This window comes from Scophthalmus maximus, chromosome 12, assembly GCF_022379125.1.
Source record: "Scophthalmus maximus strain ysfricsl-2021 chromosome 12, ASM2237912v1, whole genome shotgun sequence".
NCBI lineage: Eukaryota > Metazoa > Chordata > Actinopteri > Pleuronectiformes > Scophthalmidae > Scophthalmus > Scophthalmus maximus.
Window position 1 is genome coordinate 21561842 of NC_061526.1, and position 26056 is coordinate 21587897.

The following is a 26056-nucleotide window of genomic DNA, read 5'->3' on the forward strand; positions in this document are numbered from 1 at the left end:
TCTCGCTCTGTCAAATGCGCTACTTTCCTTAACAGCGACCTTAAAAACACAGAGTCGGGGGAGGAGAGGACGAGCTTGTTTGTGTCCCTGACGTGTTGTCGCCGGGTACCTGGAGATGGAAGGCTTGGCGGCAGAGCAACTCCAAGCTTTAGAAATCTGCTTCAAATAAATGAGTCAGCAGAATTAGTTTAGTCAGCAAAGTTCACATGGCCGTGGCGGTTCGAGGCTTCTGAGAACAGGCGGCGTTAGGGGGTTACAAAGGGGAACGGCTTGGTGCAACGCTGTCCGACTGCGCCGTCTCGCGGCGCCAGAAGACAAATGCTGCAAAGAGACGTTTCGGTTTTGCTTTGTTGGACATGTCGTTTAGCACAAAGAGCCCAGAAAGACGGGACAAGAACATGTGAAATTCAAGTTTCTCTCCAAACCCCCGAAGGGGACACACAGTCAAAACGTGCAACACGACCGTCACTTGGTCTAAAAACGTGTCCTCGCAAGGACAAAGGGCTCCGACTCACCGGCGGGTGGCTGCCAATCTGGACTCAGATCACCGTAGATGCAGGTTAGGGCGCGGCGGTCCACATGTGCGGCTCCTCCCGTATGGATGCTGACTGAGGCGTCTCAGGGCCGATCTCAGGGGACAAGCTGTCCGGGTTCAGGAGTGCTCCGCTGTCTGAGTCTTCTGATGGTTTGCGAACACCTCCTTGACGCCACCTGGAAGTCCTTCTCCATAGCCTGCCCAAACTCAGAACCCACCCCCAGGTCCTCAGGTGCCTACGACCTGCGGACTGCAGCTCTGAGCGGCCGCGTTCACAATGCAGGATTTGAAAAATGGCCCACGTCCCTAACCGCCTCTTTGGATGCGTCGGGGGTGAATACCGAAGTCTAGCAGACTTAATTACCGTAGCTTTAATAGAGAATACAGGAAAATCAACGTTTGATCGATACGGGTTTAAAAAAAAAAGTCGACCTCCCTTGGCTTCTAGTAATAATGAGCTGCGACGGTAAATCGCCTCGAGTCACAATTTTAAAAAATCACTTTTCTTGGCATTTTATGATTCGGCTTCTTTTTCTTTCCTTCCCGAGGCTTCGCTGAACGTGGCGACGTGCGGACTAACTGACGCCCAGTCGTTGTCTCCTCTCCCTGCAGATACAGTTCTGAGCGGGGAGCCGCCGGACGGGGCCGACCCGACCCGCCGAGGAACACACCATTGTGACGACACGCACTGCCAAGAAGTCCTGCTACCCCCCCCCCCCCCCGCTCCATCCCCTGTAACGTAGGCACCAGCTGCCGGTGCTAAACTGTCCTGCAGGCTGCCCAAACCCCCTCCCGCCCCCCCAACCCCCCTCCCTCCCCAATTTCTAACCTTTTACATGTACAGTAACTTGTCGAAAAAGCATAACGTACTGTGTATTTCTTCTACAGGAGATGTGTAGGTTATCTGTAAATTAATATAAATATGCCATTTTTTTAAAGTATATATATATACACACACACACCAACACATCTATGTAAAAAAAAAAAAAAAAACAGATATTCAAAGTTTGTGAGAAGGAAAAATGTCCCTGCCACCTCATTTAGTGGACCATAGATTAATATATGCTGCTCTTTCAACTGTCTCCGTCTTACCCCTCGCCTCCCCGGATCATTTTGTACATATGTTTTTATTTTTTCATCGTGCCGATCACGATGACGGACCTGTGCCGAGAGGAAGAGACTGGGCGTTGTGTGAAACCCCCTTCCGAGCCCCCAACAAAACGTCATCACCCTCTCTTTTCTTACGGACTCGCCGTCGTTTAACGGAGGACGCGTCGTCAACGACGACAACAAACGACACAACAAGCACTTTGATACAACCGCGTCAACTCAACGGACTATTTTCAGTAGCCAAGGACACAAAAACGAAGAGATGCCGTTGCTCTCCGAAGTTGCACAAAACTTCCTCTCAGAGAACAAAAGGAAGAAGAAGAAGAAGCCGGAGGTCATTTTTGCGCAGGATGTTGTTGTACTGTACGTTTTTTGCCGGGCGGCTCCATGGCGACGAGCTCAGGCCTTCCTCGCCCGTCCGTCACAACGGTACGGAGGGAATCCCTGAACGACGGAACCGCTTCGGCTCATCGTGTGCGTCGAGTGTCTGTGGCCAAGTGACTTTTTAATGACGGGGAAAAAAAAAAACAACCCTGTTTCTTGCTGTGACTTACATTTGGTGTAACTGTTGACTCTTTTGTTGCTGGCGGCTACTGTACGGCCCGGTTCATCTGACTTTTAGTTACTTCTAACTAAAAGACACAAAGCTTTTTACATTTGTTTGGTTTCTTTACATCTTCAATTTGCACGAAAACAACAGATCATTTTATTTTGTCTCCACGTCGTCAGGTTTTCTTTTTTAATTTTTTATTTATTACTTCTTGTACTTTGGTCAAAAACTAAGTGGTGAGCAAACAGATTTTCATTGTCAATAAAAACAAAAACTGTCAGTGAATGCGAGTCGTCCATCGTTTTTCATTCATAATTAAAAAGGCTCATAATGTAAACAGGACTTGTGCCTTGCTTCTATTTGTTAGAATAAAAAAACTATTTGCTTCACATTAATCAGATTACATAAGAGTTAATTTCTAGATTACAAATGAAACATTGATACGTTTTGCTCATGTCACTCTGACTCTGAGAAGACGACGCGTCACTAACTTCAGTTAGTGTGCGCGGCGGCGTTACAGAGGCAGCGACCTCGCGACGCCCACGCCCACGCCCACGCCCATCTGACCTCCCACTTCTCCGTCGCCGTCCCGCCGGTGAGCTCAGGCTCCGCGAGGCCTCAGGGCTTTTTCCACCTGCCTCTCGATGTCCGCGAACACGCCTGGGTCCTCGATGGTCGGAGTGATCTGTCGGCGATAAAAGGAAAACTTGGCTTCGTGATCAACGACGTGATGCGGGGCTTCTTCTTTTTTTCTTTTTTTTAAAACATCAGGAACTGAAGCGAGGCTCAACCTGCTAATTCGTACAGAATTCAAGTAATAATTGTTTGTACATAGACTCATATCCCGCTGATTTTAATGAGAGACTCTAAGGCTGTAACCGAGGAAACCCCTGTGTTTACATCTGTAAACAGAACAATATATTAATAAGGAGCACTGTTTCCCAATTTTGGGGCCGTCGGCACCTGATCAGCAGAAAAGTCATTACTCTCCTCTGTCCCTCTCCTCGGGGGACAAACAAACAATATTTCCTCGCGGCCATTTTTTTAAACTAGAGCTGATGCAAAGTAATAATACCCCCCCCCCCCCCTCCCCAGAGTCGCGTCGTGTACCTTGTAGGGCTTGCCGTTGACCAGGTTGGCCAAGGAGGAGCGAGGGATCTTGCCGGAGCGCGTCTTCGGCAGACCCCGGACGAAGAGCACTCTCCTGAAGGCGGCGACGGGGCCGATGTTTTCCCTCACCAGCTTCACCATCTCGCTTATGATCTCCTCCTCGTTTCTCTGCACACCTGAGACAAACAGGTATATCAATACATATATAAATATATATATATATATATATATATATATCCCGTCTTATTTCATCGCCACAACGCCGATTGTTGCAGTACGGATGCCTCACCTTTCTGGAGCACGCACAGGGCCAAGGGAACGTGACCCTTCAGCGTGTCATCCAGTCCCACCACGGCGCAGTCCCCCACCGCAGGGTGCTGCAGCACAGCCTACAAGACACACACATGCACGTTCAGTACGTGAGAAATAACACACACACACACACACACACACACACGCCCCCCCCCGTAGTCGCCCTTCCCACCTCCTCCAGAGCTCCAGCGGACAGCCTGTGACCGGCCACGTTGATGACGTCATCCGAGCGGGACATGATGTACAGGAAGCCCTCCTCGTTCACAAAACCTGCATCCATGGTGTCGTAGTAACCCTGGTGGAGGAAATTAAAAAAAAAAAAAAACTATTATGTTACGCATTTACATTTATAAGGTCTTGACTTTAAGTAAAAACAAAATCATGAATATATTCAGCTTCTTCATTCAAACCTCCGGCAGATCATCAGGGGCTGCAATTAAAGAACTCCAACACTAGAGGGCGACCTCTCACCACATTTTATCACCATCTGTTCTACACTTCAAAAACTCCAGCTTTTTCTTTGACTAATTTGCGGCATTAAATCCAATGACGTCGCCACTGTGAAAGTTATTTATGATAAGAAACTCATAATTAACACTGGATTGTTAGGGAACTGTGACACGACTCACGGGGAACTTGGTGAAATAAAGCTCCCTGAACAGATTCTGGTTCTGCCAGAGGGACAACGCGGCACCGGGTGGTAAAGGAGTTCTGCAGGGGAAGAGCACAAGCAAACGTGAAAAGTTTCAATGTAATATTTGATTTTGAACTCTTCCATTTCACAGATCAGGACACGTGACAGTAAATAAAACTTTTTATGTGATTATATACATGAAAACAACCAATGAATATTATTTGAGGAAAGTTACGTTCCAGAAAATGATGATAAGCATTAGATGCGGTGTTAAGTATTGAGGGTTATGTGTTTTGTCCAAGGACGGATCGGCACGCGGACTGCAGGAGCCAGGGATCGAACCATCCACCTTCTGGTAAAAAAAAAAAAAGATCCTTTCTGCTGTTTATGACAGCAGCAAAATGTACTCACTCTCTAACAATATAGCTTGCATCAAAATACAAAAATCTATATAGGAACGCACCAGTTTTCCTTTGAAGTCTGTCATAATTCAAGATTTCCTTTGCAAACTTTAAAAGCTGTAAAAAAAAATTCCAGCTCGATATACGTTTCCTCCGCTGCTCCCGGCTACAGTGCCGCCAGTAAATATTGAAGATGACATCATGAAGTTCACAAACCCCCGGGGGGGCTGGCGCAGACTTCGTGGCGGCCGGAGGGGATGTACAGTAACGGCAGCTGTGTCTGTCTGTTTACAGCTCCCTACCTGCCTTTGTCCCCGGATGCTCTCTGCTTGTGGATCCCCCCCCCCCCCCCCAACACCCCCTTCTCCTTCGTGGCACCGAGACAAAAGCAGAGAAGAAGAAGAAATAATTTGGAGTTGGAGAGTGATAATGGAGAGGAAGCAGGCTGGAAGATAAGGCAGCAGAAAGAGCACACGCACATTTCATTCTCCTACCTCAGCAAAAAAAAAAAAAACAAGGGGGGGGGGGGTTGGAGTCGGATACAAGCAATGAATTATTATTAATGACTGAGAGATGTCAAATGTCTAAGTGTGCGAGTGACAGAGCGAAGCGGGAGCAGCAGCTCGGCTGTAAACACATCGCGTCCGCTTACCGCACCACTATATTTCCCAGGGTTCCCGGCTTCACCTCCCGCATGTCATCATCGATCACGGTGACTGGTGGAAGAGGCGGAACAGCACACACACGGCTTCATATTATTCAGACGTGCCGAAGCAGGAAGAGCAAAATTATTGAATAGTCTGCAGGGAAAATAATACGAGCGGGTTTCGATTGCTTGGGTTTTTCCATATAGACCTTTGACTGGCGGACATGTGTACGTTAAAATAATGAGCTGCAATAATTAATCGATTAGTAATCGACTACTAAGTTAGTCACCAACTATTTTGATAATCGATTAATTGGTTTAAGTCGTTTCTATAGGAAAAAAAAGTCCTAATTATATGATGCTGCTTCTGAAATGGGAATATTTTTTGCTCCTTTTGACAGAAAATTTCACAATTTTGGTTTTGTGGACAAAGAACAACGTCATTTTGGGATTTGGGAAACACAATTGTTGTTTTTTCACCATTTCATGGACCAACAACAGATTCATAATCTATTAAAATCGACAGATTGATCTAAAAATGAAAATAAACTTTAGTTGCACTCCTAGGATGTAAACTTAAATAACAGAAAATACAAATACAAATGCAAGAAGTGTATAAACATACAAAATTTGTGCATATAGAAAACTGAACAATTTTGGCTTGACAATAACATCATTTTGGGATTTGGGGACCAAACAGCAAATGAATGATTTATGAAAATTGACAGAAAAATGAAAATAAACATTAGTCGCGGCCCTAGAACGTAAAATCAAATAACAGAATGTGTATATGCATCGACGCCGACTCTTACCGTTGTAGCCTGGAACAGGTTTCCCAGCCTGGCCTGCAGGTGGCGTGAGCGAGTTCCCCAGGCCGATACATGTGGAGGTGATGGCCGAGCCGGTCTCTGGCGAGAGAGAGACACAGACGAAGAGGTTCAGTTTAAACAAAACAACTCACATCTGTGTGGGAGGAGCCCGAGCCCCCCCCCCCCCCCCCCCCCCCGTAATATTCCAGTCAAAACACGTGAATCGGTGGTTTGACACAATAATTCTGACACAAGCTTATTGTCGAACGCTGAAACCCCTTTTCCAGTGGCTGACTGGAGAGCTCGTGTGTGAGCAGCGTTAACCTACATTACACACAGAACTATGACAGCTCCTGTGGGCCCCCCCCCCGACTCCGACGCCCCCGACCGTGCTCCACTTGCAAACACTCGTCTGGTCGTGAAGAAGCGATTGTGTTCTTCAGTCGCTGGGGTGTTTCTGAGAATCCGTCACGATCCACTTTTTTCCCCCCCAAAGACTTTGGACTTCATCTTTGATGAACAGTCTGGAGCAATATCCCTTCATTGTTCCGATGTGGTGCAACCGGTCCCTACTGACGCCCTAATCATTTAATGCTGATTAATATTATTGCCTTTTTGAAAATGATTAATAGTGTTTCCCTCCTGCCGGAGCACTCGAGTGAACGGCAGCATGTTCGGGGCGACGGAACAAAAATCGTGAAATTAATCTTTGCGCCCGATTCGCCTGCTGTTATGCTGCGTTCGCACCGAACATTACTCAGGCCAGTTTGGCCTCCAGATGATTGATGTATCTTTCTGCCAACACCACAGTCGACCCAGAGACGTCGGGAGGGATCTGGACGCCGATTGGCCTCCGCGTCGCAGACGGCCGCGAAGCCGCTCGTGTCACTCGCGAGATGCGCGTCCATGCATTGACTCTGTGTAGACTATATGTTGTGCAGTTTAAAAAAACACAATCGGATCATCTAGCAGGAAGTGCGGGGGCGGCATTATAGAGACGACGTTCCGGTCGTGCGTTCTTCCGCCGCTACCGTCTGCAACCCGAGAGTGTCGCGGCATTCCACCCTGTTAACATGCAAATGTATGCAACAAGGTGCGCTGAGACGGGATTAGATGGTGAACGGCACGGGGAGGGGGGGGGGGGATGTTTGAGTTTTCAGGAATCATGTATTCCACTGAAATGGTAATTCGCCATTGGCAAAACACCAAAGATGTCTTTGCACTGACCCCCTCTCTCCTGAGAGCGCCAGTGGCGGAACCTTCGAGGCGGCGGCAGCAGCTCTGCAAGTGACAGCTTATTCAATATAACTGTGATGTGCAAAAAAAAAAAAAAAAAGGAATCATAGATTTCACTGAACCTCGAGGGAAGCGGCCGCGGCAGCAGGGTCACAAACCTGTCGGCTACAAACAGAGAGCGACCGGACCGCGGCGAGAACACGAGTGCTACGTGAAAACTAAAATGGCGGCCCTCTCTAGCCACTGGTCAAAACCACTTTAGAATTGTTCTTCCTCCTCCTCCTCTTCCTCCTCCTCCTCCTCTTCCTCTTCCTCCTCCTCCTCCTCCTCCTCTTCCTCCTCCTCCTCCTCTTCCTCCTCTTCCTCCTCCTCCTCTTCTTCCTCCTCCTCCTCCTCCTCTTCCTCCTCCTCCTCCTCTTCCTCCTCTTCCTCCTCTTCCTCTTCTTCCTCCTCCTCCTCCTCTTCTTCCTCCTCCTCCTCCTCCTCTTCTCCTTCCTCCTCCTCCTCCTCCTCCTCCTCCTCTTCTTCCTCCTCTTACTCTTCCTCCTCTTCCTCCTCCTCCTCTTCTTCCTCCTCCTCCTCCTCTTCTTCCTCCTCCTCCTCCTCCTCCTCTTCTTCTTCCTCCTCCTCCTCCTCTTCCTCCTCCTCCTCTTCTTCCTCCTCCTCCTCCTCCTCTTCTTCCTCCTCCTCCTCCTCCTCCTCCTCCTCTTCTTCCTCCTCTTACTCTTCCTCCTTTTCCTCCTCCTCCTCCTCTTCCTATTCTTCCTCCTCCTCCACTATTTGCCCGAACACACCTGCAATAGGTCACCGACACAAACAGTGAAACAAACTATTTAGAGAGAAGAAATCAATCGAAATGTAAAAGTTAGAGCTCACATATCTAAATAATAAAAGGCTTATAGTTACATATGGATTTTTACCGATGCAAAAATGTTAGATGTGATAGTTTCTGGTTGCAGCTGCATCACGAACTTTTTCGCTGATGTACCGACTCGTGCCGTCCCTCGTGCTTCTGGTCGCGTCGCTGAGAACGTCCCGTCCTCCCATTTGCATGAAAGACGGCGACGAGCTGACAAGAAGGGAGCTCGGCCTCCAGCAGCTGACTCGGGTGTTCGCCAGAGCGGCGGAGGCGTAATAGATCATAACTCAGCTCAGTTGTTCGTCCGTGTTTACGTTAAAAAAAACGCCTCTGACACATTTTTGATAGTCGGACGTTTTTTAAAAATGTTAATGAGGAGGCGACAGGTGCTGCAGCGAATCAGGGAGGGTCTATCTGCTCCATCTGCTCTGTCCGCCCGGCGATGTGCGAATCTTTGGGCAAACACACATTCGCTCAATAACACAACCTGGGTTATCGGTCGTCTCCCGTCTCCCCACCCCCCCCGCCTCTGTTGCCGTTCCTTATCGTTCCCCTTTTTCCCCCGTACGCAAACAAATCAATCTTCCTTTTTTCCCGACCCGTTGGGAGACGGGCCGCGCTAGTGAGAAGCATTCTGAGCGGGGCGGGGGCTTCGGAGGTGGGGTCGTCGGGAGGATGTGTCGGACTCTGCGGGATGGGGAGATTGGGGATTGGTGGCAGTGGAAGCGAACTCCGACCTGCAGTCGCAGGAATGACACAAAACCAAACAGCACCCGTCACGTAGAATGTGTCGGGTGCAGCAAACAACAAGCCTGTCGGAAAGGGCCGAGGGGGGGATCGCTTTCTGTACATCATCCATATGCGCAGCAGTTCTTACGGTTGTCCTGGCGACGTGTGGTTGCTGCGGTAACTCCGCGAGGAGCAACAAGAGAAGTCGACCCGAGGTCATTTTAAAAAAAGAGTCTTTGTAGTGTAGGAGGATGAGAACAGAGAGAGAGAGAGAGAGAGAGAGAGAGAGAGAGAGAGAATCGATTTCAAGCTGCCAGGTCCGACTTTGAAATGTGAAGTCTTCTTTTCTTTGACAATGCACGTCTCAGGCGTCTGTGCGCGACCGTACGGATCAGGCCGCTCGGACTAGGACCGTCGATCGGCAGTCCGCTGGGGAGGCGGACGCAGGTAGAAAGGGATTCTTCTGATTGGACCAAATGTTAAAATTCAGGAAAACAACAAGTGAAAGCGCAGAGAGAGGGGGGAGGGGACGATGGCAAATGTGTTAGTTTGTTGCAGTGACTGTAAAAGTTTGCTGCCTCCCACTTATGACAGAAATGAGAGAGAGATGAGTGATCAGTACGCAGGAACGCACGCACGCACATGTAATACTAATACTTCACTAAGATACATAGACACACAAATATTACGCCCAAAACGCAATAAACCGTGTCATTCCGAGTACACGCACGTGTTTGCAGGCTGGTCTGTAATGTTTTTATTGTGTGCTTCATTGTATGTTTGTCAACTCTTTTTTTTTAATATTCCATCCCCACGTTTAATCTGATATTTTCATAAAAACGCCCCTCTGGGACGGACGGGCGTCGCAAGTTAGCATCTGCAATAAACGCCACTCGCATTGGGCAGCTGTTTCTCAGTGTCTTCCTCTCTGTGCTATATCAAGTATGAGTATGAGTCATGAGTATGACTGTTTTTTCGAGAAGAGGAGGAGGAGACGGAGGAAAACAATCTGCTGCATTTGGTAAAAGGCCATGGAGGGGAGAGGAGGAGGGGGGGGGGGGGGGGGTGTCAATTGTACAATTTACCTGACAAGACCGACGCTTTGAGGCGGTCCAGTTCACTTTATTTATTTTCGCAGAGACGTCGACACCTAAAACGCTACTGTACGCTGCGTCCACCGCCGCTCGCTGCTGATGCAAACAGAACCCTGCCAACTGGAAACACACATTTGTTGCCAGGCAACACCAGTGACATCGGCAACCTTCCTCACCCCCCCCCCCCCCCCCCCCCCCCCGCTCCCGCCAGTGGCGTTTGGGCTTAAAATAGCTCGCAGATTATTATCAGGCTTCAAAATGGCAGGCGTTTTTGGTTTTTTTGCCCCCTCACATGCACGTACTGTAGGGGCGAGTGAGCCGGGGCTGCCACTGAGTCAAGGGTGACATGCCGAGCGTGTGTGTGTGGGAGCACGTGAGGTTAAACCATATAATATATATAATATAATGAGGGTGGAGGCAAAGGAGGAGAGACGGAGGAGACAGTGCAGGTGATTAAAAAAAGAAAAAGCAGCGCGGCGCCATGGGACGCGGGTGAACCGGCACCTCGGACAGCGGCGGTCCGAGGAGCGAGTGACTGAGTCGGTCACACATGAGAGTTGAGGGCGCACACAGACTCCGTATCAGGAAGCCGAATCCGGGCGCTGCGAAATGGAAAAAACTAATCAGGAGCTAAATTGGCCTAATTAGTCAAATTCTCTCTCTCGGCGAGCTTGTCGGCACAATCAAATACTTCCAGCAATCATTCGGCGTTGATCGCTGACGGACGGAATACCAGCAGCCTGCGGAGGGCTTTGTTTTTAAAAACCTGCTATTGACCGGAGATATCGGACAGAAAATATATATTTTCTGTCCGGTGGTCATGAGTTAGACGATGCGTCTTTTAAAAAGGAGCTGGAAGAAACATAATGTGATAAAAAAGGAAGTCTTCAGTGATGATGATGATGATGGAGCTGGAGAGCGAACTCCGGAAGTCGAAAATGGAATCCGAGTCACAAACCTCTTATTTTATTTACTATCAATTTAGCCTGGATTTTATTCCCACTTACAGTGAAGTGAAAGCGAAGGTCCGTCAATGACCCTCTGTGCGAGAGCGAGAAGGACAGGAGCGACAAAAACATATTCGACAAATAAATTTGAAAAATGGCCTTGAGTAAGACTTTCATCCTCTGAAGAGACTTGTAGCTTCAGTTGGACTTTCCCAAGGAGAACTAAGTTTCAACAACTGTCCCCCGTGACAAAGACTATCACTGAATAAGATGGAAGATGAAGGAGAGTTGTCAAGGCGGCGACGTCGCAAAAAAAAAAAGCTGCTTGATCGATGGTCCGTCGCCGAGGAAGCGGTCGACCTCATGAACTCAGTGCAGGCTGCTGAGGAGCGTACGCTTGTCGACACCCCTCGTCTGTCAACGTAAAAATGACGATGCATTTTAATATAAAACAGCATTTGAAGAATGGGATTTGCATGAGGGTTGAGGAAGACACCCATCGGTTATTGACCGCAGAGATGCAACAGTTAATGGATTCATCGATTAGCAATCAACTACAAAATTAATCAGCAATCGATTATAAGGTTGGAGCAATTTTTATGATATAAATAGTCAAAATTCTCTGATTTCAGCCGCTGCAATGTGAATATTTTCTGGTTCCTTTGCTCCTCGGTGACAGTGAACTAAATATCTTTGGCGTGTGGACAAAACAAAACATCACCTTGTGGGTTTTGGGGAAACGCGATCGACATCTTTTCACCATTTTATGGACCAATCATCTAATGGATAAATCGGAGAAAAACAATCAACAGATTGACCGATTATGAAAATGATCGTTAGTTGCAGCACTAAATATACGACGCACACAGAAGTTGGGGCACGCCCAAACTTTTAAGTGCGATGAGTTAATTGTAAGTGTCATATTTTGAGTCTCTTCTGGGAAACTGTGGTTTAGTATGTCAACACATGGCGGGGGCCTATTTTCTTTTTCATCCACACACACACAAAAAGGGTCGAACTCTCTCAGACGTAGACGCACAAGAAGAGCAGGCCGAGTGAAAAAAGCGGAGAACACACTTGGACTCTGCCGACGGCCAGTTACTGAGTTCAGCGGGGGGTGAAGAATCCGATGGGATTCTACAAATCTAGACAGAAATCAAGAGGGGCTCCGGAGTGTGACGGGATTTTCCCTCCAAACTCAATAAAAAATAATGAATAAAGTCGCGGGCGGCCACGCGGAGTGTGACGGGACTTCAGGTTCGGGGAGAAAGGGAGCGAGCGTGATGGGGAGAGAAAGGAGAGAGCAGACCCGGACCGGGATGCAAGGTTTTTCTCACAAAGACAAAGATGCATCTAGCCCCTGATCCCAGTTCAGGGGCTAGACGGACTCAAATTGAAAAAATATTTAAAAAGAACTAACATTGGACTCTCCTCCTGGCTGCCGTTTTTTCAAATCCTCCGGTGTTTTCGAGAAGCCCGAGGTCGGATCAGCACTCCAAAACGAATAAGCCGAAAGTGATGAATCGCATTTCTGAAATATTGCAATATTGAGCCGTCCACTCTCGCATTGATGCCAATCGGCCAAGAGGGTCTGATCTGCTGCTTGGATCAGAGCGCGCGCGTGTGTGTGTGTGTGTGTGTGTGTGTGTGTGTGTGTGTGTGTGTGTGTGTGCGCGCGCCCCGTCCGTACGGACTCAAGGTCGATGGATTTTCCAACGGCTCCCACCAGCAATATCGATTCCATATTTAACACGAGAGATGTCGTCCTGTCCGAAAAATCGATCCGTTCTTTTTGCGCAGGCGGCAGGATATTACAAAGCACAGAGACGTCCAAATTGGCACGTCCGTCATCATTCACTCGTACTTGGGGGAGGAGGCAACGACATCAGCATGGTGGCACGCTGCCTGGACGCCGGCATCCGATTCCGAGAGGCTAATTGGGTCTCAGCGAGACATATAGAAATATATATTTATATATATTGTCATATATACAACCATTGGCACAATGTGGCCTCGAGATATTGACGATGTTAACGGGATTCTAAAGAGTAGGCCGAGGAAAATATAAATCCTTCTTCAGTAGGATTGATCAGTTGGGTAATTCCGGTTCCGCCCACGCCAAAAAAAAGACAAGGTTAGGAACGAGGCGGTAAAGACTCGTCGTCATCCGGTAGTCAAACTTGAGAGAGCACGCTCCAGCGGACAAGGTTTCCCCCCCGAGATCAGTCTCTTCTCTCTCTCTCTCTCTCTCTCTCTCTCTCCCTTTATCTCATTGGGTCGCTCGGAGCCCCGTGCGTGCAAAGTCAATCAGCCCACTCAATGGAAGGCAGCGCCGATAATAAGGCGGGAGTCGGATCATTTTTCTTCTCGAGGCCAAGTCGATGTACGCCAGCTATTAAATAAAGAGCGACCAACATTCACACTCTCAGTCTCACACTGATGAGCTTAAGACGACAGAGTCGTAAAAGACGGAGGTCAATTAAAACGCCACATGCGGTCCGCACGCCGCTGGCGGGTCCTCGACAGTCCTTTCTCCAAGGACCTGTATCAGGCGAGCGGGTTTGTTGGGCAAAGAGCGTCTCAACCTGCTAAACCGACGCAATTAAATCAAAGTCAAACTCCTCCTTACCGGTCTGCCACCAGTGGTCCAGGATGGGAACGCCGAAGCTCCTCTTTGCCCACTCCAGCGTCTCCACGTCGCAGCGCTCTCCTGCCAGGAACAACGAGCGCAACCTGCAAGGACACATCGGGTGCAATGTCAGGCAAAATTCATACAATAGTCTTCGGGTCTTCAAACCCTTTTATGGGATTGGCCGACAACAAATTCTCGCGATTTAGTGTCTGTATGTTTCATGAATCGGTGCAAACTCAGAATTCTGCGTCCATAGCATTCTTTTGATCGACATCTTGGCCAAAATCCGCCATTGCGCCGTCCCCGTGCGCCAATGACCTGTGACCTCCGACAACGCCAATAAGCAGACGGTTCTCTTTGCGCTCTTTTGGAGTCGGCCCCCCGTGGCGGTTCTTTCCTCAGGAAGAGCGGAATGAATCCCTGAATCCCATTTGGCGTTCGCCGTCCGTCGTCTCCACTCAAGATCAAACTCCTCTTTGTTTAAATTTCATTGGGGAGAAAACACTGAATTCATTCATTCAATTTTTTTTTCCTCCTCTCAAAGACATTTGAAGACGAGTGACCCGCAACACCGCAGTCTCCGTCTTCGGGCCTCCCCCGGTTTCTCTCCCCCATCGTTCTCGGCCACGCTAATTCAAAAACAATGCCGGCTGCTCGCTTACAAGGCCGCGAGAGGAACCAGAATTTATAGATGGTGTGACTCGTACTAACGGCTTTAAGGGTAAACAGTTTTTTAGTAGACGATCAGACTATCAAATATGAACCGTAATTAATTAACAGAATCCCCCAACTCAGCCGTCTGGAGTATCCTGTCCTTGAGAGCCGAGGGGGGAATAACGCGCCGAATAAATAAATGATTGACTTATTGTCCCGGCGGTGACCTTCTGTTCAAGCAAAGCCCCATTACACTTCCACCGCCGCGCTCCTCGCTACTCAAGGACGATATAGATTGTCTGTGGTGTTGAGGTTTTGCTCTGGGGGGGTTCGATATGAAAGTAGGGGGCGGGGGGGCGGGGGGCACGCTTTTTGGCTGCCGCCCAAGCTCAGGGACTCAGAGTCAGTATCGGTTAGTGTAAACATCCGTGTTCTGCTTTCAGGAAGAAAAAAAACTCTCGAGAAGGCCGAACCTTGCCCCTCAAAATAAAATCCTTCTCAAGAATCAAGGGCGATATATAAAACGGCCAGTGATGTTGACGTGCGAGTTATTGAAGATTACACCCACACGGCGTGACGCTACAATATTTCTATTTTTTCACGTCTCGGCTGCTTGTTGGTTATTCCCGACCTTGGTCTCTCCCTTGCATCTTAAGATGTTAGCTTCTATGCCAAACAATATTTGTTCACTGACCCTAATCTAGCATGATAGTTATGATCTAAAAATAAAAATAAAAACTGTTTTCACATACGTGGGGCGTTGAGGACAAACAAAGACTTAAATGTTTCAAACTTAAAAGGAGACTTTTTTTTGTTTTTCTAACCCTTGTAGTGTGTTATAGGTTTTGTGTATGTAAAGCAAAAAAGCGCCAAAAGCAATATGGGGACGTCACCATTTTTGGAAGTGAATAAATTATGTCTAGCGGCTTATGTGGCACGCCCCCGACAAACCCCGCAGAACTTCCTAAATGCGCTGGAAGCGGTCGACCAATCACAATAGAGTGGGGCCCGCTGGCCAATCAGAGCAGACTGGGGCTTCACTGGGAGGGGAGGGGCCTTAAAGAGACAGGAGCCAAAAACCAAGTGTTTCAGACGGAGCCTGGAAAGAGGAGCTGCAGGAATGGACAGTCTGAGGAAACTGATGCGTTTACTGAACATTACAGCATGTGAACCTGTTCAAGTAATGACCCAAATTAAAACGATGAACCTGAATATGAGCACAATATGTCTCCTTTAAACCAACACACACACATGTACCACCTGTTAAGTTCCTGCTATCCACCGGAGAGGGTTGGTGAAAATCAAACTGAGAAAGGATTTGAACACTGAAAGCAAATAAGCTCGGTCCCTCTCAACTGTGACACTGTCCAATCAGGGGGCCGCAGCAATTCAAACCATAAAAGGTATTTCTCTGCTAGTTTGTAAAGATAGGGCCGCGCTAATCTCTCCAGCGCGACCTTGGAGGGGGCCAGTAAAGAGGGAAAACTTCTTAAGGTCGACCGCATGATGACCTTTCGTCACGTTGTTAAGATTACGTGAGGTTAGTGTTAAGCAACAGATATAAGCAGAGGGGGAATGTAGCTGAAGTAGGCGGCAGCGGTGACATTTTCCACACAGACGCACATTATTTTGTGTATAATCTCCTGTGCGTGTTAGTGTATCGGAGCGGAAACTCATCTGCATCGTGCCATGAGTTCAATTGGAGAATATTCTCTTGAGTTTAACACTAGTCAGCAGCAGACGAGGTGCAAGTATCGCCGTCCCGACTGTGCATTGAAAACAGGATCATCAATGCACTTTGTCACCTGTTTATGAGCGAGGGGCTTCTCCGCGTTCAGTTGCTTCTACGACGCTGCCGCCACTTCGCTTTCGCCGTGCCCCCTGCAGCCGGACTGCCAATGTGGTTTTCACATCCACGTTGACCGGAGTTATACATATATACGGCTCACGCGTCACTGATGAGGGTCCAGGGGCTTCTAGAGAGGAAGTGAATGTCTCACGGTGTCATATAAATTTAATAAATAAAGCCCAGATGAGGCATTTGAGCTGTATGAGATCATTGTCTGGTGTCGCTCTATATGAAATCATGTGTGGTAATAAAGAGTTTTTGTAAAGATTTTAACATTATCCATAACACACTTAATTAAAGGCAACATGATTAGCATTGACATACACTTCTTAAAGGGGCAGTGTGTGATTTATTTTTTTTTAAATCATCTAAATATCTTAGGTGTTGACGGGAAATCTACTGAAGTTAAAGCTACAGTGTGTCATATTTAGAAGAACATAAATAGACATACAAGTTACATAATCAGACAGCGGGGCAAACCTGCGTAAAAAAATATTATTTTCCAATCAATGCAGGATTTACCGAAGAGTTCCAAAGAGTTTGGCCTCAAGGTTATTTGTGTCGACCCAACTCGCGAATATTCCCCCGTTCTCTTTTTCGAATGCAGACGTCGGAGACTTTGCAAGAATCTCAGCCATAAAAGGCATTCGCGACACGGAAACGGTTGCGAATTTTGCAACATTTATCGCCTCTGCAACCTATTTGATTTACATGGTCTGACATCGCACCATGACACATTGCCTTGAAAGAAAAGACCCAGATTACCTTGATACTTTACGCTTCCCTACTCTATGCTCAAATGAAAACCTGGTCAAATTCCACGAAAAACACCTTTGGAACTGTAAAATTAAAAGAACATGTCATAAGTGGAAGTGAGAGGCTCGACCCAGACCCTGAACCACCCCTCCCCCCCCCCCCCCCCCCCCCCCCCCCCCCCACCCCGCACTAGAACGAAATCATGTTTCACAGCCGCCCTTCGTGTCGCCCCCATATCTCTATGTTTTGCTCCGCGCCGAAGGGTTAACGCAGTAATCTTTCACCGGCCTGCCTCCTTCGGAGAGGAAAGGACACATCAAGAACGAGAGCGCGGACCCAGCGTGTCGTTTCAAAAGACTGATTGCGGCGGAGCGGAAAAAAACTCGAGAGGATGAATGCCGACGAAATTTGAGGCAGAAAATATTTTAAAAATATTATATTTTCGAAAAAAAGGTGCTCTGCATTCAACGCGGCCAACCGGCGGAGATCGTGGAATTCTGCACACAGTCGCTGAATGATTCACCGGGGCCAGAGGTCATCCAGGCTCAGGATGGCTTTATGATTGCGTGCTTAGAGGCATTTTCAGACGGAACAGAGTGAAAGTGGGGGAATTGACACCACAACCCCCCCCACCCGGTCCCAAGTAGTATTTGGTACCTGAGGGGGGGTCGAGGATTTGACTCCGACCGGGCTACAAACGTGACCTTGACCTCAAGTTCACGCGGTTTGAATTGATACAAGGTGGACGGTTATCCATCCCGATGAGGCACATCCGAGCAGGCCGGAGCCTGTGAGTGATGGAGGCGGGGGAGAGCGCTGCGCGTCAACAGATGGCCGGAGACTGAGCAGAGGATGGACACACGCCGTGAAATACCTCGGCACATCTTTCCTGGCTTAGTCACAAAGTGGCAGATGAAACTTTGGGTCCCTATGACCTTGTCTTCATGTAGTTTGTTTTACGCGCCAGGAAAAGGTCACGGTACGAACACGGGACCTTGTCAACGTGCATGTTTCGCTTTTTTTCTTCTTCTTCGCCCTCTCTGCTTCTCGGCGTCCCGAAGGACCGACTTTTCAGCGCCGGCTTCTAAATCTTCATTAGTAAGGAATCAGCTGGTTACTTTTCAATAAATCAATAAACTGTCACGTCTATGAAATGTCAGAGGAGCAATTTTCCAGATGCGCAGCATTGATTTTTCAATTTACAAGGGTTTAAAAGAGGAACGTAAAAGAACATTCAGTATGAATCTCCCTATATAATATAAAAGGAGTTCCTTCCATCGGCATATACCATCAAACACGTTGTTTAGTCTTTGTCATAGTGTTGCCGTCTACCTGGTCAGGGGGAATTTCTTCCCCAGTTCGGCTCCTGGGTCCTGCTGGCGGATGGCTCTGATGGCGGTGGGCGCTGTGAACATGGAGGCGGCTCCGTGTTCCGACAGCACACGGAAGAACGCTCCGGGGTCCGGAGTCCCCACGGGTTTACCCTGTGAGCAAGAACAGCACAAACCAAAGCCAGTTAGGTTGCAAAACTAAAAGCATATGGAGCAGACGCGCAGATTACTGTGGAAACTCAAAAAACGTGGCGGCAACATTTCCCCTAGTTTTCCAAAGGGAAGTCAAGTGTCGTCTGAAAGAACCATGGATATTCATGGAGGAGCCGCCTGAAACGGAGAGGCGGCTGCTTTCCGGACAGATGGGCACGGAGAAATCCGTGGACTGGAAAAAGAATAGTGGCACAACAGGATTATTGTTTGTCTGTACCAGAAGCAAAGATATAGACAAAGGGAGCCTGCAGCCAAAGTACCTCCAACAGCAATTTCCTCTGTGTTTTCGGTGCAGATGAATGGGAAATGGTAAACAGCAGCAAAGTGAGTTCTGGCTGTCGCCTTTTTTTTGTTTTTTTTGTTGCTGTGGGTAAATATTTGTGTCTGTGTATTGATCAGAGGGAGGAGAAAAAAAAAACAGATTGACAGCGTCGTGCCTGAAGACAGACCGGGGCAGCTGAAGGCAAAATCAGCGCGAGGCCTGAAGTCCAACACTGATCTAAAGAAATAACTATTTGTCCAGCGGAGACGTTTTCCCCCGACATCAAGAGTGCAAATGTAATAATGCTCCGATCTACAGATTCTTTCTTTTTTTATGCTAATAACCCTCCACAAGAAGGCAGTTTGCACAGAGGCTGTAACAACCTGTAATAATCTGACGCGTCTGTATGGAGAGGCTGCTCACGACACGTTCCTGCAGGAAAAGCTCGTTCGCCCTTTCTGTCGTTCATCCTCACGAAAACACAAATGCGCCACATAACAGTGTCATGCTGAGCAGAAGAACCTGTAAAAGGCCACGGCGGGGGTATTGGTGGGTGTTATTTGCCTGTGTGGATCTTCCGCACATTTGGCCACATCTTTCAGCGAGTCGAGAATGTCCGCAAAGCCGAAATGCGTTTTTCAGGGTAACAAACTCCGCTGGGCGGGTAATATGTCGCCTGAGGAGAAAGAGGAAGAGGAACGAAGGATTGGAAAACCCCGAAAAGAGCCGCCGCCTGCCTCTCGTGAGACTGGACCGCAGCGGCACAGCAGCAGCTGAACACGGAAACAGAGTGCCGGAGCCTTTAACCAAATATGGGCGCGTGCAGCTCGCAGCTCGGCCGGCGAGGGCAGATGACCCCGACTGCGATGCCCGCCGCGGCTCTGGACGGAGGCGACCCCTCTCGCTGACGGCCACGTACCTCGTAGAGAATTGTGCTGTTGCCATGGAGCAGAGGGCCATAGCAGATGTAGGAATGTCCCACCACCCAGCCGAGGTCCGACGCTGCCCACCAAACCTGCGGACGGTTTTTAAAAGGTGAGATCGTGTGAGAAAAAAAAAGTCACCTTTAGACACAAACTTCTAACATTATTCTATTTAAAAACTATGTCTTGAATTCCCTCTGCAGCTTCAAACGCTTAAAAACTCTAAACACCCTTAGCTGAGATCAATGAAAGTCAAATATTTTGTGCAGACGATAAATGTGAACACAGAACTTGTGACTCTTCAGTAGAAATAAACATTACGTGCTGATCAAATCTTCCTTTACAGCGGCTGCTCACGGTCCGCCCTTTGTTTCTCATGCACGGGCGCTAACTCGGAGGGCGGACGCCCGTTATTGCCTTACATCTCCGGGACTGAGTCCATAGATGTTTGACATGGTCCACTTCAGCATGGCAGCGTAGCCCGCAGTGTCTCGCACGACGCCCTGCGGGACGAGAGGAGGAGAAGAAGGAGAAGAAGGAAACATCAGGCTGGCGAGCGACACACGTCGCGCAGAAGCAGGGGGTTGATATCAATCGAGATATAGATCCCCTACAATAGGGGATTTGTTTTCAAATGATTGTTTCTCGGAAAAACCAATTACAGATTTTTATTAGCGAATCGTGCAGCATAAGCATTTTTTTATTTTTTTTGTGCAGACGTGCGTCCTCAGGTCCCCGAGAGTTTTTCCTCAAACAAGTTATGGTCCTCCCTACAGGCGTGACAGAGAAATCACCAGACAGTTATTCATGTCATGTTGATGGTGTTTGGATCGAGCGCCAGGACCAGGGCCCAATGTACGCTTCATACAATATCTGTATCTCTATGCACGAGGTGCCGATTTTCTATCCCCCCCCCCCCCCCCGCGGTACCTTCGGTGTTCCCGTGGTGCCGGAGGTGTAGAGGACATAGAGAGGGTGGTTGGAGGGAAGGGAAACACAGTCGTGCGGCCGAGCGGTGGCCATCTCCTCCTCCCAGTCGAGGTTCAACTCGGGACTCACCGACACGTGCTCCTGGAACACAGAGGAAAAGAGGAGGAGGAGGATTAGTCTCGTTTTGAGAGTTTTGCATTCGGATTAAACGACCGCGGAAGGAAACTGCTCCGAGGTGGTTGTTGTCTCTCCAGGGGTAATACAGAGGGACGACATCAACAGTGAACCACAGAACCAGTGGAGGAAACAGGAGATGCAACCACAGTGCTAATTTCCATCCATCATTGGCACTTGGGTTGAATGAGTCTTCTGTTATCAAAACACTGGCCCGACCCCTCCGTGTTCCTCTTTGCAGGCCACTTTGACAAGACCATCAGCTCTATTCTTTTTTTTTAATCATATTTTTATTGGACAAGTATGAAACGGTATATGATTTCAACGTAACCCCGTTATGACGGGAACAGCAGGCTGATGGAGGGCCTGGACGTCGAGAGCGCCAATATACTGTCTCAATTTACAGAACAATAAATGTAATTATAGCATGTATTAATATAAAGAGGATTTAAAACACAAACAATTCTAAAAAAAACAACAACTGTGGGACTCCAAAGTCAATTCGACATAATAAAAAAAAACAACAAAAAAATACCCAAATATTTGTAGAACCTTATATTTTCTGTCTTTTCCAGATTTTCCTGAATCTCTTTGACTCTTAATGCCGTTGACATTCAATTATCCCAGGAGGCTGACGAAAAGTCCCAGCCATTTCTCTCTTTGGTTCCCAAATATAACAACATCATTCAGTATCACACAACAGATCCCTGAGGCGCAGATCGACAGGCATCCCATACCCACGAAGCCCTCCGGCTTTTTCTGAAATGCATCTTTGGTTACTCGCCCGAGCCGAGCGGCGGTGGAACTTGGCTGATTCAACCAGGCTTTGCATGTTGGGCGCCGTGTTTCAAAAAACCCACAGCCTCCTGCCGACTGAATGCGGCAGGATACGATGAAAGGCAGCCGCAGCCGCTTTCACATGATCGTAAGTTGACTTATGATGCGTCTGTATGTCTTCCAAAAAGCTCTGCAAAAATCATAACAGCGATGACTTCAAATCGCGTGGGCGGAGAGACCGGAAAAAATGAAGCGAAACAAATCCGGAGCGAGGTTCAAGGCCCGGACATGAAGGCCAGGAAAAAAAAACAGAATTCAAAAGCAAAGACTGCGACGCTGGACGGTGAGGATTATGGAATTATTCCCCTACCTCCAAACGTCAGAGCGTGTCTTTTTATTATGTGAAGCCAATTTTTGACTCGCCGTCACAATATAAAAGGCGTGATTGGCCGCTGTGTGGTTACACCGCACACACACACACACACACACACACACACACACACACACACACACACACACACACACACACACACACACACACACACACACACACACACACACACACACACACACACACACACACACACACACACACGGGTTAGGGTTAGTCATATGACTCGCTGGATTTGTAATATCATACCTTTCATACATATTTGGCCAATTACAGGTAATGATCCATCAGAACCGTATGCTTTCTGATTCAATTGAGTAATTAAATGCTCTTGCGCTTCAACCCTTATGCTGCGTAACCACAGTCCACATACATCCGTCAGTGACATCCGGGAGGAACCTCGACTCTTATGGGTTTTTTCGCGTCGCCGCCGCCGCCCGGCATTGACTTTGTACGTAATCTCACCGCGCCAAAAGGTTCGCGTTGCATTTGGTGTGAACGAACCAATTGGCCTCGATGGAAAGTCCTTTTCTCCCAAACAGCAGCTCGACCGTGACAAAAACGAATCCGCCGCACGTCAGGCAGCCATATTTCAGCTTCACTCACATGCTACTCAACAGTTCAACAGTAGGATCTCAATCCAGCGTTCTGGTGCTTTTGCCTGGTGCATCTTACCATGTTAGGCCTGTTGTAGATGAGCACCTTGGAGGGCCTGTGCGAGCTCAGCTCCAAGGCCCTCTCCACCAGGGGGATGTAGTCCACCCGCCGGCCGGGCTCGATGCCGAACGACGACGTGACCATCAGCTTGGGCTGGAAAACACCAGGGAGAGGTCCAAGTCAGAATGTGAATCGTACTTGAAAAATTAGTTTTGCTGCATTTCTTTTTCTCAGAAGGTATTAGTGGTATTAGCCCGCTGCCCTTGGCGGCACCGCGGCGTCGAGTCGAATGCAGTTCACGCATGCATGTGATATCAGCTCTATACTAAATAATAGGCCTATCACACACCTGAGGTGTTCCTATAGGCATTTTTTCTACATGTGTTTTGTATTTTAAAGTTTGAGGCCATTGGCTAGTGGCTATTGTGCAGTCTATGACAACGCAGAATACGGATCGTTCAATAAAGAAAACAGTTTCAACACTTCAAATAACTGGTGGCAATACATAATACTGTTTTTATTCAGATTTATACTTATGCTCTTTTCATCCCTCTGCTGTCCTGGCCTTAAAAAAAATAACTCAATGCATTCGGCATCAGTGTGGAGTGTGTGGTTCTGAAGAGCGAGCCAAGAGCTTTCCACAGTGAGTGATTCAGTTGGACAACCGCTCGTGTAGATAATCTCGCAGGATGAGCGAATGGTGCAAAAATGACTAAACGATGCAAGTCCTCACAATCAGCCTGTACTTCAGTTGTTCTATTTTTTATTGAGCAGCCAGGGTATTGAAGAGTGACAAGTTGAGAGATCGTACCGCTATTGGAAAAAAGTTGAAAGAGTTTCCCACCTTGGCGTGATCGATGCGGACGGAGAGCTCCTTGGGGGCGAAGCCGCCGAAGATGAGGCTGTGCGGCGCACCGATCCGCGCGCAGGCCAGCATGGTGAACATGGCCTGCGGCACCATCGGCATGTAGATGACCACCAGGTCTCCCTTGCGCACCCCGTTCTTCACCAGGACGCCCGCCAACCTGGACACCTAACAGAATCAAGGACACAGAGGAGACGACGAGGAGCGCCGAACGATGCATTTTGTTCATCGTTTCTTGGGGGAAAGAAGAGGAATTGCACCGATTGAATCGCACGGATTAAAGGTCTCAACATCTTTTGGGGAAGTTAAATTAAATTGGGTGTGTTTTCTTGCCTCGGGTCAAAAGGCCGACAAAGAGCTGTAGCTGTACCGCTGCTCATTTAGAACACATGCAATTATAGCGCACGTCACTGAGCCTTGATTGAGCCGAAGCGTCCGGCCAAACGTCGATGAAGTTAATTATTTCCCTCTCTCTCTCTCTCGCTCTCTCTCTCTTATCGTGTTTTGCTGTTCTCCGCGCTAATGTCGTCTCAATCCAGCTGCCACAGCAGAAAAGTGAATTTATTGTCGTGGAAACCGAGAAATTCTAATTTTCGGTGGTCAGAAATCCAGCCGGAGGGGCCGTTAACGGAGCGACTCCGTGCGGCACTTTGTGCCGTTTTTCTGTCTGTGACTTCCTGTCAATTAAAAATATATATATATATATATATATATATATATACTATTCAACCTGGTCCTGAAGTTCCCTGAAGGTGATGATCTGTTTGGTTCCAGTCACCGGGCTGTCGTAGATGATGGCGGGCTGCTCTCCGCGGCCGCTCTCCACGTGACGGTCCACGGCGTTGTGGCACATGTTCAGCTTCCCTCCGACGAACCTGACGGAGACCCCATGCGTACTCAATCAATCAATCAATCATCAATCAAACAATCAATCAATGATCCAAAATTAACAACATATTATACAGGACTCGAATGACAAACTGCTCTACCAGCAGCACACGGTAAATCAGTGCACAATGATGAGGCCCCCGTTTGACTCGTGTTCTGTTTCTGTGCATATGGATGATGAGCAGCAGGCAGGTGGAGCAGATGGTGTCTGGGGGGGATCTGGCTGTTTTGGAAGCCAGGGAGAGACGGTGCCCTTCATTTCAACATGTCCTCATGTCTGCACCAGTTTCTGGACATCGTCTCACAACTTGCACAGCTGTTAGTTTGTGGGAAAAGGGCCTTAGCAAATCCCTTAGCATCCTTATCGGTGAGCATTTTTGCTTTAATGTGCATATTTCAAGGGTTTTCTTACTCAAAAGCTCACTCATTTATGAATTTATTGTCTCCGAACCACCTCTCGTGTGTCTGGGACATCATCTCACAACTTTCACAGCTGTTAGTCTGTGGAAAAAGGTTCATAATAAATATACATGTTGTACATTTTTTAACATTGCGTCATAATTTGAAATATTAAAATACTAGTATATTAAATATACTCTGTGACAGTAAACTGAATATCTTTGGTGTGGGGAAAAAAACCAAAACGTCATCTTGGGGGTTTGGGGAAACACGTTTCTCGGCATTTTATGGAGCAAACAACTGATCAACTAAACGAGAAAATAATCGACAGATTAATCGATTAAGAAAATGAATCTTTGTTTGCAGCCCTACAACAAATCAATGCAACATCCTTCATACCTGCAAGTTCCTGAAATACAAATGAACCACTTTAGAAGGAGTTACAATTTACATGCAGGCACTGGAAGTGTCCCCTTAGTCCTATTTAACTCCTCCCTAGTGTAAAGGAATGGCAGCAGCACACTTCTCTTATCTCTAAATTGGATTTTTATCTTTTATCTTTAGGGATTTTATTTGTATAATGTTGGGGGGGATTCTTTTCTTTCTTTTTTCCCACTTTTCTTGTTCCTGTTGGCATTTCAGGGGGACTCATTCTTAAGGAATTTATAGAATGTACTGTACTTCCTCAATGTTCTGAGGCGTTCAAGGCGCCCTGGGATTATGGGAATTGTAGGCGGCGACGCGACGGTTGTTTACAAGAAAAAATGTTTCATTTCCAAGCAGACACTTGACGCGCGGCACCACGATGACAGACACACACACACACACACACATGCACAGTTTCTCATCGGCCGCTTCGCCCGCGACCTACCAGTTCGGGAACACCGGGTCCTCGGCGCGCAAAGTCGCGCTCCACGGCTCGAACCAGTCGACGTCGCGTCCCACCTCGGCCCAGAATCGGTCGGGCTGGTCCCGCGCCGCGGCGAAGGCTCGGACGTACGCGCCGTCGGCGGCGGCGTCGGCGGCGGCGGACGCGTGGCCCCTGCAGCGCCGCGGGGCCCCGCGCGTCCCCGGGAGGTGCGCGGCGCCGCACACGTTCTTCACGAGCGTCCCCCCGACGGCGCGCGGGTGCGGGTGCAGGCGCAGCGCGTGTCTCACGAGGGAGTGCATCGCTGCCGCAGCGGCTGTATCGTTGACAAAGAAAAAGTTTTCTGCAGAACTATTCTTCCTCAAGTTTCCATGCAGCTTTCTTGCGAGTCACTCGGCGCTGCAGGTGACGTCATCTGTAGGCTCCCCTCTCTCTCTCTCTCTCTCTCTCTCTCTCTCTGCTCCTGCACAGTTCCTTATCGATGCCCCTCGAGGAACGCGAACTTTGCACTGGAT

The 26056-nt window shown here is 48.2% G+C and overlaps 2 protein-coding genes across 9 annotated transcripts in view; one reads left to right on the plus strand and one right to left on the minus strand.

Moving 5' to 3' along the window:
- ppfia2 (PTPRF interacting protein alpha 2) overlaps positions 1 to 2480 on the plus strand; it is a 104760-nt gene extending 102280 nt beyond the window's left edge. For all 8 annotated transcript variants that reach the window (XM_035647693.2, XM_035647672.2, XM_035647643.2 and 5 more), the window contains one exon: positions 1148 to 2480. Coding sequence is in view for 1 of the 8 variants with exons in the window: in XM_035647660.2 (XP_035503553.1) it covers positions 1148 to 1159 (12 nt within the window). In the remaining 7 variants the exon portion in view is untranslated. The remainder of the gene's footprint in view (positions 1 to 1147) is intronic.
- Positions 2371 to 26056, minus strand: acss3 (acyl-CoA synthetase short chain family member 3). The gene is made up of 16 exons (XM_035647738.2): positions 25545 to 26056; positions 24117 to 24261; positions 23366 to 23554; positions 22540 to 22674; positions 20523 to 20663; positions 20015 to 20095; positions 19589 to 19684; positions 18196 to 18347; positions 13602 to 13705; positions 6111 to 6206; positions 5305 to 5368; positions 4247 to 4328; positions 3790 to 3912; positions 3595 to 3694; positions 3306 to 3481; positions 2371 to 2880 (listed from the first exon to the last, which is right to left on the minus strand). The coding sequence occupies exons 1-16, from the start codon at positions 25841 to 25843 to the stop codon at positions 2797 to 2799; spliced, it is 2067 nt and encodes a 688-aa protein (XP_035503631.2). The 5' UTR covers positions 25844 to 26056; the 3' UTR covers positions 2371 to 2796.

Bases quoted from the DNA above. Each gene is read 5' to 3' on its own strand.
- acss3 (XM_035647738.2), bottom strand. From the start codon at position 25,843: ATGCACTCCCTCGTGAGACACGCGCTGCGCCTGCACCCGCACCCGCGC. The intron at 22,675-23,365 runs GTGGGAAACTCT...GGTGTTTTCCAG, and splicing joins TCCGCATCGATCACGCCAAG to CCCAAGCTGATGGTCACGTC. The intron at 6,207-13,601 runs GTAAGGAGGAGT...CTCTCTCGCCAG, and splicing joins GGACCACTGGTGGCAGACCG to AGACCGGCTCGGCCATCACC.